Source organism: Cariama cristata, unplaced genomic scaffold, assembly GCF_000690535.1.
Source record: "Cariama cristata isolate BGI_N322 unplaced genomic scaffold, ASM69053v1 scaffold20172, whole genome shotgun sequence".
NCBI lineage: Eukaryota > Metazoa > Chordata > Aves > Cariamiformes > Cariamidae > Cariama > Cariama cristata.
In genome coordinates this window covers 6284-24402 of record NW_009605782.1, presented here as the reverse complement: position 1 = coordinate 24402, position 18119 = coordinate 6284, and the positions used below count along the sequence as shown (strand labels likewise).

Below are 18119 nucleotides of genomic sequence, written 5' to 3'. Positions count from 1 at the left end.
CAAGCAAGCAATACTGAGCAAAGCGCCAATCTGAAGTTTATCTGCAGAGCCTCTGCTGTTTATGAACTTCACAAAGAGGAAGTCTGAGAGTTATTTCGGATGCATGGCACAGAAACTTCCACCTTTCCAAAGAAATTAAGATAAAATATAGTCTCCCAGAACTCCCTCAGCTTAATCTTGCCAGAACAAGTCCTTCCTTTCCCCTCCAGCTTTTTTTTTTTTTTTTAAACCTCAGGAGATATAGCACTTTCGAATTTCACAGACAGGGGAACAGCAAAAATCCTGATTTTTGTCTCAAAACGCCTTTTTCTCTCCAAGAAAATTAGAAAAGGAAACAGTCGACATTTTCCGTCCCTGTAAACTCAGGACAGCCCACTTCAAAGGGGGCTTTGATTATCTAAGTACCAAGAAAAAGATTCGGTGTGAAAAATCTTTTGAGACCTCTGTCTCCCGAGTACAAGGTTTTAATTTGTCATGGCAAGATAAAGCCATGAAGAAAACGCTTTTGTCAAATTTCTGTTTGTTTCCTATCACTGAAGACAAGACAGAAATTGTACTGAAGAAATTATTTCCATACATTTTTGAAACGTTTTGACACTCTCATCTACTGAGGACCACTGGAACTGAATCTGGTTCTATTCCCGAGCAGAGTCTGAAGGAAAAGCTGCACGTTAGATCGTATTCCAGTACAGTTCAAAGACAAATTGGCTGTACACAACCATTACAATACGCATGGATCCACATTTTTCTAAAACCAGAACAAGACTATAACTTCTCAAATATTTGGCCTGTTTCCTAGTCACCACTTACACAAATACCAATATAAAGTGCAGAAAGCTAGCTAGTTCTACTGCTACCTTTTTTATTTTTAAGTTTTGTGGTTATAGCTTTTAGTGCCAGAAAGATGCTGGTGGCTGTGCTGTCTTAAGTCAGCAAAACTTAAGGAACATTTACAAGGATTCAGTGCACAATGTCATCCCCATTAAGCTCATGCTAAACCTGATTCTGGCATCATCAGTCAGATCTGCATGGACCACAGATGTGGCTTAATGGCTCACTTTGAGGACTAAAAAGAATATATGAGAATCAGACACGGTTAAATGATATGGCAAACACTCAGATGCGGTAAGGGAGAAACCTCAGTGAGATTTTCCTGTTTTACTACTTGCTAAGTGATACAAGGCATCAGAAACATCTCTGCAAAAGGAGGCATTTGAACAGATAGAGAGAGAAATGCCTGCAAAAGTCAAGAGGAGGAGCAAAGACAGACAGTACCCCATTTTGCTCGGAATCAGCCCAGGACCAGAGGCTACGAGTGGGTCCACACAACATTTCCTTCCCATACGACACCCCTCGCCTTGCCCTTACTGCACCACTGGGCTAGAGCATCGCTTCAATGGAAGGAAAAGTCTTTGCGTCGGGTACTTACAAAAGGAAAATCAGAAAGTTGCAAAGGGAAAAAAACCCCAAATCACAAGCCCCAGATACCGGGGTTGCTCCCCAGGCAGCACAGCAATCCCACGGCACAGTGGTGAGTGGGATGGCTCTGCCTACCCACGAGCTGTTTGTGGCCTTGTCAATCTGGAGAGCCTCTCCTGATCAGGACTCCTACGTTTCCTGCTTCATTCCTGTAACTCCGCCTTGCTGTGGCCAGATTGGATTTCTCCATGCTGAGATGGGCTACATCGCTTCAGTGGGATCCTTTTACCTAAACCTGGGAACTGTTTAAACCAACCAATTGCTTAGAACTATCTAGGGATGGAGGCAGGCTTTTCCTTTTTGCATCAAGGGCTCCATTAATCTGTTTCTGCCTTGGAAATGACATCTTGGTGGGGACTACAGCATTGTCGGGATGTTCAGCTGCCCAATATTTGCATTTGTACAGCTCCGTGAAGATTAGCAAAGCTTTCCTCCTCTAACAAGTAACATTAGCCACGTTACCACAGCTGTCTTCTGCTAAGGCCATGAGAGACGGCCACTGAGGTCCGTACCGCTGCGGGGAGGTGACGGTCCCGGCTTCTCCCTCCACCGGTCCCATCACCTGCTCTGTGCACACGCTTGGGTGGAGAACCGCAGGAATCCAGCCCAAAAATCATTTTCCTATCAGCTCCCTGACCCCAGCTGACCACCCATAGAGGCTTGTGCCCCAATGGCACACGAGGGTCTCCACGCAAAGCCAGGGCCAGAGATGGGGGGGGTCTGGAGAGGGAGACGGGTGCCACCTCCTCTTTAAAGTCTTTTGTCTTTGACCCGCTTGTCATCATCATAGCTGCAATTAATTTGGAAAGCACTAGCTCCTAATTTTAAAGTGCTAACAGAGAATTTAGCACGTCCAATGCTACCGAAAAGCTTTCCTTTCAGGAGCCAGGTATGGATGCTAGGAAATAAAGGAGCGGAGCTCAGCTGGGGGTGTTAAACACTGGACATGCACAGGGGATGGCAAGAGCCTGCGCTGCTGCGCGCAGCCAGGAGCAGATGGCTCCACATAACTCACCACCGAATATCAGCTCTTCTACACCGAAATTTCCGCGCGGCGGGGGGGAGGCAGAAAAATGCTAATGAAAATTAGATTAGCTAGGCTAAAAGAATCAGTGCACCTAATCCATCATTAATGTCTTTGCTATGTACAAATCCAACACTTCAGCCTCTAAATTCAGCCGCGCGCTCTTCCTATATAGTATACCAGGTTACAAGCGGAGGGGAAAAAACAGTTAAATGCAAACTTCCCACAGCAGACTGATACGGTATTTTAAGAAGTCAGTTAGGGGTCATTTATTCACACACTTATGAGCATCCACGTTATTTTAGCTGGAATTCATCACCAAAATAGAATCCAACAGCTGATGCAAACTTTTAAAATACCCTCTTCACATGCACTGCAAATATGTCAGGCTCCGCTTAAAAATGCAATGGTACTTATTTACTTCTGCCTTTCCTTCTCCTTTTGCAGGCAGGACCAGAGACAGATGAACTGCTTCCTATAATCACTTCTGATTTAATTTTCGTAAAATATTTTTGAGATACAGGGCAGCATGTTTCATCCTTTAGCTTTACCAAACTCCTCCTTTTCCTTTCCAAACTCTTGCAAAAAAAGAAACCCCAAACTAATAAAGTGGCCTGAACTCTTTGTGTGTTTTTTTTTTTTTTTTCCTTTTCCTTTTCTTTTCTACCTGTTACATGAGACAGACTTGCCAGTGTTTAAACAGCACATGGAAATTATAGGCTCCCTCACAAAGAGCAGGGCAACATAGACATTTGCCCTGCGGTTCCAACTCAGCCCCCTTTGTATCACCAAGACGGACGCTCCAGCTCAGCAGCAGGAGCCAGATGCTTTCCCCCCTCTAAATTACACAGAGAGGCTGGCATGCTGGGGCCCAGCACGGCTTTGCCTGCTTGCTCCAGACCCGCATCCCTCCGGCCCCACCAGTACCGCCTGGTGATGTGCCGGGCAGCCATTCCCTAATCCTTTCTGCCGTGGCGAGGGAAGTTGTCAGTCATCACTCTGTTTCCCGGCCAAGGCTGCCTCTTTCCAACCATGTTTACACCAGGCACGGGGTCTGCTCCGTCTGTCACCTTCAGAGGTGGTGCCTGGGGCCAGGCGAGACACCCCAAATCTGGCCGGCATCCCTGGTGCCTCCTCCCACGAGCACCCCGGGACAAAGCGTTCCGTTCAAAAGCAGCAGCCAGAGAGAGTGTAGCTTACAAATATAGCTGCTTGCTGAAAGCGACTTCCTGACGTTGCATATTAAAACAACGGAAAAGGACATTTTCTGTCTTTGTGAAATTTTCAAGCACCTCACGGCCGAAAGAAAGGATTCTACGCTTCAAAGGCTAACTGCATCGCTCAGATTAAAGAAGGAACCTAATGGAAAACTATAGCAATATCAACGATGTATTTTAAAGGTAAAAGAGTAACATTTGGCCATAACACATCTCTATTGACACCGCCTCAGCTTTGCTGTCATCTCCTTCTTGTCTCAGCTGAAGGATGAATTTCACAGCAGCAAGTATGAAGGAGGAAAATGCCATAGATACCAAGCCAGGCTCAGCCACGAGCGGAAGAACCACCTTACTCGAGCCACGGGCACAAGCACGGCAAAGGTCTGCAGTGAAGGTGGCTTGCAGAAGGTGGCACATCCGCTGCCAGGGGGTACGCGATGAATTTCAGGCAGCACGATGAGTATTAGCAGGGTGGCTGAGGGTTTTTTTTCCGCCCGCATAGCCGATCACTCTTACCATTTCCCTTGAGCCAGCACTTCTGCTTCTCCGGCCCTACAGCGAGCTGGCTGGAGGAGCTAAACCACCGGAAAAGTATTTGCTTTCTTTTATAGAGCTAGTTTTTGGTTCACTTCCCCAGGCTGGCTCAGAGTGGGGTCAGCCGTGTTGGTAGAAGGGGGATGGCAGGAGCCCCTCTCTGCTCCGCTGGCTCTCAGCAGCGCTGGGGCTTAAAGATGCATCAGTCAGGTCACATCCCTTGGCTGTGGTTTCACAAACCTCACACCAGCTTTGCTCTTGGCACGGCTGTGCTGCAAAAGCAAGGTGGGGGGAACCGAGCTGGCTGGAAAACGACTCGTTTTTCATGGGCGTCTTGCCTCAAATCAGGTCCCCCTCACACAACGCTGAAGAAACACCCGTGGAACCACAGCTGAAGAAAAGCAAGGCCAAAACGAGAAGGCCACAAACCCGGACTCAAAGCTCTGTTGACAAGCCGAAGTAGGCAAAATCACCGCGCTGCGAACACGGAGAAGACGAGCTGTACTTGCAAATGCTCCTCCTGGCTGACATCTAGGGACCAGAGCTACACAAGGGAAAGGGCAAGGGCCACGGTGGCTGCTTTTGGGGAGGAACAGCAAACCCACCTTCAGCAAGGGGTCCCAGGGATGGCTTCGTCGGCAGCCAGCGATTCCGGCTCCACCTCCGGATGCTTACCCGCATGCATCCCCCCTTTATCTGGGCTGCTCCTATTGCCTGCGGGGTCACACGCTAAGTCCAACTAGTAAGCCGATCCAGGTTAAAAGAAAATCCTTTAAAAAATGGTAAAAAAAGAAAAGATTTCTTCCCGCTCCATTTTACTGTATGGTAAGAAAGGGCAATTTCGTCTTGGCTATGCTTTGTTTCTGACACATTTGTGCCGTTAGCACACAAATGCACTAAAGCATTCAGCTCCAGATGAATAAAAGGGAACACGCTCATAAACAGCTTCACACTTTTAACTCATCACATAGTTTAAGTACATTACTACACAGCCAATTTATTTTTTTCAGAAGACAAACAACGCAGCTAGCTGATTGCAAGTGTGAAATGGTGCTACAACACCCTCAGATCACAAATTCATCAGCTACAAACTACAGCTAGGGAGGCACCAGTCAGTGCACCTTAGGACAAGGAATCCTACAGGCAGGTTTCCTCCTGATCCTTCTCATCCCGAACCCTCACGTGATGGCACATTACAAGAAAACAGGCTTTCAGTAATGTGAAGATTACTTAAATGAATGCAAGTCTGGTTATACGTAACAAAATAATTAAATAGAGTATAAAACCGAAAGAGCCGGTTCACTAAAACATGCCACCATATTATCATTTAAGCACAGGGAAAGGGGAAAACGGGTGTTAAAAAGAGAAAGAAACAAAAAAAAAAAAACACCACTGACAAAAATCTCCTTTGAACTGCCGGTGCAAACTGAACAAAACTCAATACTTAACTGGTGCACAAATTACAACACTTACAAGTTCTGGCAAGATACAGCTATAAGGAAACTTCCATCACGGCAGATCAAATTTCAGTTTCCTGCAGGATATATCCCAATCCCAGCGCAGGACCGACTGTGTGTGTATGTGGGAAGGGTACAGAGCCAGAAAATACACTACAAAAATGGTCTTGAGAGGAAGAATTGTGACAAGAGAAACTGCTTACCCTCAGCAAAGTAGCTCAACACATCGAAGTCACTGCTATAATTAGCCACATAAAAACCACACGACAGCGAGGCTTATAATATCTGATAGCAATACAGATATTTTCTGCTTAATAATTTGTTACCGAATAAGAGATGCTGCTCGCCTTGTCTTCACACAGACACCCCAAGCACCCCAAGCTCTCAGCAGGCTGATATTCGCAAGGACCGCTTCCCCTACTTGGGCTGATCATTATCATGCCACCCCCCAGAAAAAAAAAAAAACAAACAAAAAAACACACCAAAAAATCACATCCTTTCTTTTGGGTCTGGATTTGTGACAGCAAACAATTTTCTGCCTCCTGCACAAAGGCGCGTGGGCGTCCGTGACCGACTGAATTTGGGACTGTGCTCCCATCATCTCCCCGCTGGTGCGACAGCTGGACCCTCGGGAAGCTCTGCAGTCCTGGCTGGGTGATCCTGCCCTCGCCAGGGACTCAGCAGTTTGAAGATTGTGTGTGGCAAAACAACCAGACAGATAGTTTGGGTTAAAAAAAAATATATAAAAAAAGTTTTACTGTTTGAAAGCCTTGGACTGAAACAGTGCCAAAGCAACTGAAGTCCAGTGCATTTGGGAATTGTGTTAAGCTGCATATTCCTGATCTGCAGCAAGAAAAGCCTGCTTTGCCCACCAGAGATTGACCCGAAAGCCAAAAAAAGAGAGAAAGGTAAATACAATAAAGCAATACATAAATTGCACAAGACCTCTCCTTCCCCCTCCTTTCTTTTAAAGAAAGCAAATAAAGCTTCAAATCTACCCCACGGTTTTCTCTCCTATCAGTTCTCCTTAGCTCTTCACTTACATCTCATGAATCTGTCCTATACGCCACAATAAATAGATTTATGCTCTGCGTACCTCCACACCACAGCAATTTTCATATTTCCTTCTGTCCAGACAACAGGCCGTGAGTGAGCACGGACAATCTATAGGCTGAAGTAGACAGGAACGGCCCCGGCAGTTTTGAAGGACTTAAAAGAGCAGCTGCCACCCCAGACGACAGCAGCGATACCTCCATCTCAGAGACAATCGTATTAAGTTATCGGTGAGTATAACTTGCTTGGATTGGTAGAAAGAGTAAGAAAATAAAACAGCTTAATTTCCAGTATCACTTGAAAGAAACAGGAGGTCCTGAAGAAAAGGGAGAAACACAACACTATAAAAAAACCTGACAGCCAGAGAAAAACTTTTTTTTCCCTACTGAAAAATCTCTTTGAGCATCGGTATCCATTCCCATTGAGTGACATGAATTTGTTGTGGGTAAAGTTAACCTGAAGAAAGACAGGGAAAAAAAAACAAACCACGAACCAGGAATAAAAAGAAGCTAGTCTTAAAACAACTGGATATTCAGGACCTTTTCACTGTTTTAGCGGCATCTCTCCTGCCTCCTGACCCCTGGCATAAAAGCAGGAAGAATTCTACCGAGAAGCTGATACACCCTGGTATTAACGGGAAGAAGAAAAAAAAACCCCACAATTAAACACAGATAAACCAATGACTTCAGGCTCCAGGACTACCTTGGTAGTCAGTCTGCTGGAACAAATCAAGGCAGATTTCCCAGCACCGAGGTGTGAAGAGCGAAAGCCATGTTCAGACATGACGACCGACTGCTGAGCTGGTGTTGCACTGCCTCTTCAAGTGTAGGACAGGGATGCCCAGAGGACTGAGTATAACTTGAGACCCAGCTACAAAAAATAGGAATAAATCTTGGTCCAGTTCATCGCTCAAAGCCAGGAAAGGCTTTATTGCTTTATATATTTTTTTTTTTTCCCAGGAAGGGATTTGAGCCGGCTGCTTTCTGTGTGTGAATTTCTCTCTTCTTGGCAAGTACTTTTTTTTCTTTTAAAATCTGAATTAGAATAGCTGTGGTTTACAATGCAAGCCCAAAATCCAGACATCAGAGGATGTGGCTAGCAGCAATGAACCCTTCGGCCGTACACGCACAGCACAGCTGGCTGCCGAGCAGGATGAATAACACAGGTATGGCCATCTAGTCCTATCGTTGCCACAATCCCCTCATCGCTTTGCTCAGCCTCACAGAGCAAACAAAGTGGATTTGCTTGTGGTGACAACCTGAGCACCGCACCCCACCACCCCCCTACCGAGCTCTGCTCCTCCAAAAGGCATTTTTCCTTTCCGTTACTCTAGCTTAGCCTTAAGAAAAAGGAAATTGCAGGCTCTTGCGGCTCCTCAATCCCTGAGCGCAACTTGTGAAAGAAATAAATCTTGAAACTCAGTGCTTCTCTACGTGGTTTTCCATGGAGGGGTGGGACAAGAGATGCTCCAGCATCACACAAACCTTACAAATATATTCCAAAGTAACTGGACTGGGTTTCTACATGTCTACTTTAAAGAAAAAAAAGCTACAGTGGTTCTTTAAAAGAACCATCTGAATGCGAAACGACCAAGCGAGCAAGAAAAATTAGATTTAGTGTTTATCTAACTAACATAAATCTTATAAATTTTAACAGTAAGGCTGTAACACGCTTGAGGCCCACATGGGAGATGAAAGTAGGGAAAAGGTTTCATGGAAAGGCAGCGGGGAGAAATCTGGTTTTTTAATTAGGAAACCAGAAGAGATGCAAGGAGGACTGTAACGTTAACATCTGCCTCAATCTGCACCGTTACGGCGGAGAATGGGTAATTGTGTCTGTCTCTTAATCGACTGTCAGCAGCGTCCAAGCCACGTGACAAACTTCCTAACTCAAACATCCCTGAGCACAGGAGTATCCTGCTGAGAAAAAGGCAGGAGGGGCACAGGATCGCTCCAAACACGGAACTTCGTGGTGAAAACAGGAGTCTGACGACGTCTGCTGGAAGCCCAAGAAGAAAAGTGGTGGTGGCAGCAAGATCTGTCCTCATCACCTTAGTGATGCAGGAGAGTATTTTCCCCATCTTGTAGCTGGGGACTCAAGGTAAACAAGCTGTCAGCCAGGAGTCCGCAAGAGGAGGAACGGATCGAGTCCAGGTGTCTTGAAACGCACCCCTGTAGCTCAGCCGTGCACCTCCAGATCATGACTGCTCTGCCTGCAAAATTCTGCAAGTCTCAGTTTAGACAAAAACTAGGACTTTTGAAAAATTACAGCTGATTACATCAAATACAGCTATAATTGTAACATGCATATTAAACTTAGCAAAAGCTTGAGTTTTGTTGTTTTCTCCCTTATGTTCCCGTTAACCCAGAAGGCGACTGCAGTCATTTTTAGGTTCAGAAACCAGAACTGACACAGGAGCTGTTGCTCCTCTTGCCAGTCGGTGTCTTTTCTTTAGCATTAAGCAGGCACAAGGCTGCGGATTTATCTGAAAAACATATGAGTGGCGTTTCAGTTGAACTGGTCATAAGGTTTTGGAATAAACACCTCTGCTTTTTCAGATGGGTTGCTAAAAGAGACCATTTCAGGCACTCTGCAGACTCTGGAAGACGTTGACCTTTCTTTGCTTGGACTCAATTCACATTTTTTCACTTCATGGTCATGTGGGATTATTATGTATAATTGAAAGTAAAAGCGTAGATTAAGGGAAAAATTTTGCACAAGAACTCAATTATATGGCACATTCTGTGGCTGAGGAACTACAGAATATATTCAGTCCTTATGAAACGTTAGTTCTGAAATGACTGTTAATTAAAGAAGGCTGAAGATGCAGGCGGGATGGATGAAGACAAACAGAACAAATCTCAGACCGCTGCAATGACAGTGTTTCCCCCAACGGAGACAGAACGGATGGCTAGTCTTACTCAGATTGCATCTCTTGAGAGGACGATTTATAATGCACAAGACAGGAGAAATTTATTTGCTAACATATGGAAAACATTTATGGGCTCTACCGAGGATCTGGAATTAAAGAAACACAACTACATATTGTTAAAACTTCTAAATGGAGATTTCGTTTTAGAAATAAGCATTTTTCCCCTCAAGTCAGTGACATTTATTTCTATATACTTTTGCTTTCTGCCCTGTCAGGTATGAATTTCTGAACAGGGGTTTGTATCAATTCCTCTCATTGCTGTAGGTCTAAATCCACAGGAAAATGATGAGATGGTAAAGTCCTGTTTTTAAAGATAAATCCCATCCTTCAGGACGACGGATGGGGAGCACGCGCTGTAGGGACAGGGCAAAGTACTGCTGCCCAAGTTACTGCCTTGGTGCTGCACATTACGGTGACGGGAAGAGATAAGGCTACCGACACCAGTGATGCTTCCCAAGCAAATGCTCATGCAGCCACAGCTGCAGATAATTCATCCCCTTAGAAACAGAAAACCCACCTCCTGGTACAAGAAAATGATCCTCCATTAAGCCATGCAAGATCATAGCCTGAGGGAAAGCTCTACCTCCGGGGCAAACCTTCTCTTCCCCATGAAAACAACTTGCTGGATGCCTGGAAGGGTGGCGTGCTGGCTGACGAATAAACGAAATGGATGATGTACAAGTTACACGCACAAAAATACGCACAAAGTCATCATCCCGCAGAGCGGTATTGAAGCTAACAGGATCACGGACAGTATAAGGGCCCTGCATTGATCAATATCCATCAGGGTCAGTGCTTACATGCAATGAGGGTGGTTGCTTTAAAGCCGGGACCATTACATTGGTGCAAACACCAGTGCTGCCGTGCGAGATAAAGCTGGAGTGGCCGTCTGCAAAGCAGCGTTAAGAAATGTGAAGTTTTGGACCGCTGTGGTTGAACAGATTGAAACATCTTCAAGGAGAGGCAGGACCTCAGGCCAAATACTTGAGGCAGCAGCGTAGCAGGGACGGCTGGGATTTTCAGAGTCAGGCAAATGACTGATTAAATGACTCAATCATGCAGATGCTTTTGAAAATTCTGCCGCACACAGTTAAGTTTATTCATGCATGTGTGGGAGAGGGGGAGGACTGTGAAGATTTTAATAACTACCTTAGGAAATAAAAAAGAACAAATGTACTTTCTCTTTAAAACAGAGCAAAAAAAAAAAAAACCTAAACCCAAAAAATCCACTGCTGTGGCTGGGGAAAAGTTTACAGGAAAGTTGTAAAGTTTTCTGTGCAAGGATGACCAAATGGACTATGATACACAAGTCAAAAAAGTGCAAAGAAAGAATGAAACAGAAGGGTAAAAATAAAACATATCACAGCCCTACCACTTTCTTCCAGTCTAAAACCCCTCCACACTTCAGCCTGTTATTTCTGGCTTATGCAGACTTCGTACTCCACCATCACCTAACCAGACAAACGGGAAGCTGAGAGCTTCAAACACCTTAAGGACTGCAGGAAAAGGAGAGATGAATCCTAGGAAAGCAAAGAAGAAATATCAGGGAAAAAGATGCTCCTAAAGCCTTATTTTTGGAGTATGACAACACACCCGCCCTGATGTGACAGCTTGACCAACAGCACCACGCGAGCCATGAGCATCGGGGAAGCCCCTCTCACTCTCTGGAGGCGAGAGCTGCCAGGCAGGGCACAACTCAAGGTGCCAACGTCCCCGTGGATCCCAACAAGGTGTTGACCGCAGCGGAGGTTTCCCTCCTCGCTAACGCTATCGAGTAGTTTGTTCCTCCTTCTCCGCCAAGCATCCTACCCATAAACATCTGCACGGCGGGGGGTTATCTACCACCTCCCCGGGGTCAAGTAGGGGGGAAATCTCTCGCAGCTTTGCCTCTTCACTTTGAATGCAGGAGTTTGAGTGATTTTGATGCAGCTGGAGCACCGTTCATCCAACTTTCCCAATGTAAAGCAACACCTACTTACAGGCAACAACCTCTTCCTCCTGGTAAAAAGCACCCTACAAGTTTAAAAAAATCAACACTCAACCACAAGATTGAGCTTGTGGAAAAATTCAGGAGCACTCCCAGGTCTCTAAACATTAGCTGGTTGGATTTTTAGCAAAAATCTCCTTTCCTATTTCCACAGACTACTTTTCACTGTTTTAACACTGAGTATTTCCACGTCTCACCCAGTGAGAGCTGGCACACACCTGCCCAAGGCACATTTCGACGGTTTTTCCTGCTGAGCACAGAAGAGCCACTCACACGTCCAGCACGACCACCCATCCCCAGCACAGCATGGCTCACCCGGCGAATTTGGGGACAAACCAGCACAAATCGGTAAACCGCCCTGGCCCCAGTGGTGCCTCCCCCCCGGCCCCATCCCATCCCATCCCTGTGCCTATAAATCACTTCTGGCAGGTAGTTGGGAAGCAGCTGCTAATGATAGTTTTGCTGCGGAGCGCAGGAAATCACCTTTTAACCCTGCCTGCTGTTGTTTGTCTGCCAGAGCCGTGACAAAAGGACAGATGCGGACAACGTGCCAGCCGTCAGGAAGAGCTGGTCAAAACGCGGCAGGGAACCTGCCCTGGTCCCACGCCAGCAAAACATCACCCTGACAAACACCTTTCTGTTTTGGGTGCTTCCTGGTGCTGAAACAGCTTGATGCCTGTTCCTCAGTTTCTCCTCGTTCACCCTGAATATGCAGGGAAGTAGCCCAAAGATGACTTTGAGTTTGCTGCTGCTGCTGCGCTGAGGACATCCCACCTTCCACCCTCCTGCCCTCCAGTCCCCACCTGTGACACAGGACAAGGAGGGCATTTATAATAACCAAAGCACATATGTGTGTGCGTGGGGGGTTGCGATCGGAGCTGGGCAAATAAATTTAGTAAGACAAAGATTTTGTTGTAAGCATCTTGTTTTCAGCCCATAGAATATCTGTGAACAAATTACAATTTCATCTGAAATAATTTTATCCCCCTCCCCTTTAAAGTGTGCAAGTGTAGTGGGGACAGTAGCTTCTTCTGTTTCAGGAAAGCTTTACACATTACCATGAATTAAATACGAGCAACTCACTCCTTTTTAAGTCATCACTGGTTAGGTAGATAGATGAGATACTACTGCGCCTTCCTCCAGCTGAAAAAAACACTTGTTTGAACTTTCTATGTTTCATGCATAGGTGAAACACCTTTAAAGTTGGCTTTTGTTAACAACTGCAATTCAAAATCTTATTTCCTCGAGTATGTACCTGAGTGCCAGCCATGCTCTTGAGTTTGCGGGAAGCTTCTCAAGGACAGAGAGAGAGGCATTAAGAGGTGTGTACTCCACTCAGACTAAGCCATAGGAAATTTGAGATTGATTATTTCCTCGCTTCTAGCCCTGACAACATCTGCTCTGCCATGCTTTTCCCATGGCGACGGGTGGCCAACAGAAGCCCAACGCTTTGTGTTCTGTAGAGGATACACTTCCACCAAATAAAACACGCCCACTAGCCAAACACGATGACAGCTGGAATCCAACCTCGAGGCATAAAAAGAAAAACCCTTTCCAACTTGACCATGTAAAACAGAGCATAAAGGAAAACAATCTTGGGCGACGTGTACTTACAGTGAAGACATCATCATCGCCGACCTCAGCCTCGTTGTGAAGTGTTGACGAGGAAGTTGTAGATCCTAAAAAAACCCAAAACAACAGCAGCTTTTTAAACACATGACATTTCTATGCAACTTTTGGGTTTTTTTATTAGGCTGGTAACCATTTGGATTCTCACAAGTTTGTATGTTGTAGGTGTGTAAAAGAGTGGCTCAAATTAAGGAAGAAAAACTCATCTACTGCTAGCTGGGTTGGAAAGGTAAAATCTGAGAAAGTGTTTCTTGACATGCAACTGCATGGCTGCCAATGCTAATTGCCTACGTTAAAAATAGCAGTTACCATTTCCAATTACAGAAGACTTTCATTTCTGAAAAATGGTAAAGCTACATACTAATCAGTGCTTGCGACTAGATCCTCAGCTGTCAAGAAACCATATAGGAGTTACGCTTCATGTTATTCCCCCCCTAAATCTGGGGGGAAAATTACTCTTTATTTTAAAAAAAAAAACCAAACAACCACACGCAAAACCTCACTTTGACAATGAAGAGTTAGGCTAGGTTTTTCTCCTCTTCTAATTTTGGAATTTGTTAAGATATTGTAAAAGTCTTCTCCATTATCAGCTGTTTCTCAGAGAAACACCTTGCCCCATGTGAGCAAAGTATTTAAAAGGAGCTGAAATCTGTAAAACTATAGACAAGCGCAAAATACTGGGATGCAGTTCTTATTAATTACTTGGCAATCACCTAAAGAAAGTGGGAAATCATATTAAAACCCCCCCTTCCTCCAACCTTTTTGCCCACCCTGCGGGTGACCCCTCCAGAGCCGCTGGAGAGCCTGCTCAGCACCCACATGGCCGCAGGGCAGCGGCACACACCATCGCTGGCCTTGGCAGTAAACCTGTGCTGTGGCTCAAAGGGGGTGATCCCTCTTCGTACCCCCGGCCAAGGGTCCCGGACCCCTGTCCCGGCTGGTTTTGCCCCCCACAAGGCTGCCAAGGAGGGTGGGCGCAGAAAGATGCTCTGATGGGGGAGAAGCCTCAAGGCAAAGGCTTTTTTTTTTTTTTAATGTAAGCCCACCGTTATACTGAATTAGGGTCACATCACATCCCTAACTAAAATAGTTGAACGGTTTGTACCATCTTCATTCTGGAAATTTTTAAAATAATGTGCTTTATATAACGCTATGCACACCAGCCTCGGCTGCTCTCATTTGCATCATCACGAAGATGTGTGCAGAGCTAAGTGCGAAAGCCCACTTAAAACACTAAGTAACGTGAAAACATTTGAGCCATTTGCTACATTAGCTTTAAAAGTGAAAAAATCCAGACGGTCTGCAGAGCTGCACAGATTTCCTGTACTTGTGCACAAAACTTGTATACTTCTGATGCTACAGGGAACAAGCTATCAGTTAAACATTAATAATAAAGCAGCGATTTAATGAAGTTTCAAATGCACGTAGTTCATTGTGCTTAATATTACCTGCTATATTTGATCAACTACGTGAACAAAAAATGAACGATAAATGAAATCCACTGCCCAACGCTGTGTGTGCCCGAGCCAGTTACTGGTTTTCATTCAGAAAGCCTTATTTGGAAGTTAAGGAGGAACACATTCATGAGGATCAGTCTGTGCTGTTAATGGGATAAATATAGATTTGCTGATTTTGAAGTATCTGAGATACAGCAGAACTTGATTTCAAATCTCTCCCCTGTAAAATGGATCAGAAAGAGCAGAACGGGAGTTGCCACGTACCTGCATCTCCAAAATACTACTCAACACAGCTGAGCTATCAACTCCTTGAAACTTGGCACAAGTCCTGTGCCACTTACATGAAACATCACTTTTATGACCCAAAATGCTTCCCAGTTTTAGCAAGCAAGAAGAAAGCAGAAGGCCTAGCTGTGACTTCACGTTAATGGCACCTGAAAAAGCAAATGATAAACTAGTAGAGAAGACTCTTCCTCTAACTGATGAGGTATTTACCAGGAAAGAGCCCTGGGGGATTAATTCTCTCCCAGTATCTACAAATTCTATGTTAAAGCAAGGACAGGGTATCCAGAACATAAAGCTGTCTTAGGGAGCTGATGTACTCAAAAAGAATACACATCTGTATACATATGTGAGCTAGTATCCTCAAAAAATAATGTCTTCTGTATATAAAAATATCCTGGTCATATTGGCTGAGGAGGAGAAAGGCCACTAAGTCCCTACATAAAGTGGCGTGGTTAAAAAAAAAGCAAGCAAAAAACCCATGAAGAATCAAATGCCAATAAAACAAAGTACTATTGAATTATAGCTGCATTACAATTGCCTGATTGCAATGAAATGTGAAAAGGAAAAATTTATGAGAACTTCAAAGCACAGGCAATTCAAACACATTTTTTGCAGAATTAAAAAACAAACAAAAACACAACAAAGCCTTCAAAAACTACCATTCAACTAAGGGGACGCAGACAAAACTAATTACTGCAAAAAACCAAGAACAAAACAAAGTTTTATTCGACTCCAGGCAGGAATTCATACTCCGATTTAACAAAGACTCAGTAAGACGAGATTCGGCAGCATATAAAGAACAGCCTGGGCTGTTTGAGCTGCCATCGCTAGCGTGAAGCCCAAGCCTATCAAAAAAAAAAAGCAGTAATAACAGAGTCAATGATAATTAAGAGGGGGGAAGTCTGGACAGACCAGGCCAGATAGGACTGGAAAATACTTGGACTGAAATCCCTTCTCTCCTTCAGGGATGAGAAAACTCAGTTCTTAAAAGCTGGGGCTTGCTCAGCGCAGGGTAAGCACAAGAGACGTCCAAGCCCATGAATGGAATTTAAACCCATCCCTCTTCCCGGGTCTGTGACTCAAACCCCCTTCCCCACTCTTCCAAGGGTGGAAGTGGCCACCACGGTACCTTCGATGAGGTCCTCGATGGCTTTCCTCACTCCTCTGTCGAAGGCTCGAGCGTCGGCGGGGCTTTGAAAAGTGAGCCCGAACTTTCTGTTGTCGACTTTCCAGTGGTGGAAGGTGGGGTTCGCCTTCGTGTACACCAGGTCCTTCTTCACAAAGCACTCCAGTACCACCTGGGAGGGCGCGAGCCCCAAAAGAGGAGCAAAGTCACTTTTCCCACCCCAAGGACACAGCCGACACCGTCCGTCTCAGCCCGGACCCAAACGCAAGCCAAGTCATGCCTCACGGAGGGGCACATCCTTCCCTACCAAACGATGGCTAATAAACCCCAGACACTGTAACTGTGCTCATCACCAATGCACATTCATCTTTTGCCTGTGCTTTGAGTAGGCACTTGCTCCCTACCCCAGGAGCCTATTTCAGCCCAGCGTTATTTTTAAGCTAGCCCATCTCTTCACAGGAGTGAAATTTGGAAGAACCAAACATGTAGACTCCAGATAACCAATTATAACATCTGAAACGGACCCTGGAAATACGGAAAAGGCTTTACTAGTTTGATTTGTGTGGGGAAAGGAGAGAGCTCCTTTTTAGATAAACAGCCACCAGGAGAAACTGAGTGCATCAATTCATAAGAGACAACTTGTCTTCATATTCTCACTCTGCTTGCTCAAACCCTGAACAGCACGCAGCATAAATAATTCATGGCCGTTTTAAAGGCTTGCACTGCATTACTCAGTGCAATGTGACTGGCTTCATGGGTTCTTTACACTTCAATTCACTTCTCTCTCACCCCTGCTATGTCTTAGAAAAAAACCAAAACACAACAAAAAAAAACCCCCACACGGGACCTTTTTCAACCATCAAAGCAGGTCTTTGCATATGGATGCTGAAAATTTACCTGCTTCTTCCAGGTGGCAGCACGCCAACCTAGATAGCAAAAGATGGCAATTCAGATCAGAATGGGTTTGTTTTGTCCGATCTGGTACTATGTGCACACGCCTGGGTTTTATGGTTTTTTAAAAAAAAAAAAAAAAAAGCAACTTGCACAAGAATACAATAGCAATAGATTTGGGCTAATTCTCATTATAAGAACAGACAAAAGTTGAATTAGGGTCTATTACCAGTTTGTCTTTCTGCCTTTCACCATGGATTAGAAATCCACTTCTTCCATTGCCCTCCGGGTACGTGACCTTGCAGACGCCAACTCTACTGAGACCGCCTCCTTCTTGCGGCAACCATCCCCCACTGGAGTCATCTCGGGTCATAACCACAGCTTTGACTCGCACAATATAGCTGTCACTGCAATGGTAACAAAACAAAAATAAATCCTTTTGTCAGCATCACACAGTCTCATCAGAGCTTGTTTTCTTGAGGGCGGTATTTAGAGAGCACTGGTCTGGCCCCAGCGCAGAGCTCCTGCCCAGGATGGAAGTCCACCTCCATGACGGATGGCCTTGACCACTCAAGCCACCGTAGGAAAGAGACCCGTCAAAGAGCAAAGAATGAGCCCATTGAGTTTCCAGATGTCAACGCACAGATCAAACAACCCATGGTCCCAGACGCTCTTTACCTCATGCAGTTGGGTACAGGGACCAAGAAAGTGGGGTGAGCCAGGCAGTACCCCAAAGCCACCACCCACAGGGGATGCATTGGGGCATCAGGTCTCCATGACAGAAGTGTTGGAAGAACACGTGGAGCTCAAATAACCCACAAACAAAGTGTTTTAAGGTTTTTGTGATGAAATTAGTGCAGTGGGCTTTGGAAGACGACACTCAGATTCCTCTGCAACTGGGACAGCCTTATGGGAAAGAAAAAAACAAAAACCCACAAGTGTGGCTCCAGCTCGTACCGCAGATGAAAGGAGACTGGAACCATCTCAGCTCAGGTCATCAGGACCACACCATGTCCCAAAAACAGCTCCACCAGCATTTCAAGGGGCT

The 18119-nt window shown here is 45.3% G+C and overlaps 1 protein-coding gene across 1 annotated transcript in view; it reads right to left on the bottom strand.

The window, feature by feature from the left end:
* SPRED2 (sprouty-related, EVH1 domain containing 2) overlaps positions 1-17471 on the bottom strand; it is a 24480-nt gene extending 7009 nt beyond the window's left edge. The window contains exons 1-3 of the mRNA XM_009696128.1: positions 17301-17471; positions 16184-16352; positions 13298-13362 (exon numbers count right to left, since the gene is read on the bottom strand). Coding sequence (XP_009694430.1) covers positions 13298-13362; positions 16184-16352; positions 17301-17444 — 378 coding nt within the window. The 5' untranslated portion in view covers positions 17445-17471. The remainder of the gene's footprint in view (positions 1-13297; positions 13363-16183; positions 16353-17300) is intronic.
* Positions 17472-18119: the final 648 nt, after the last annotated feature.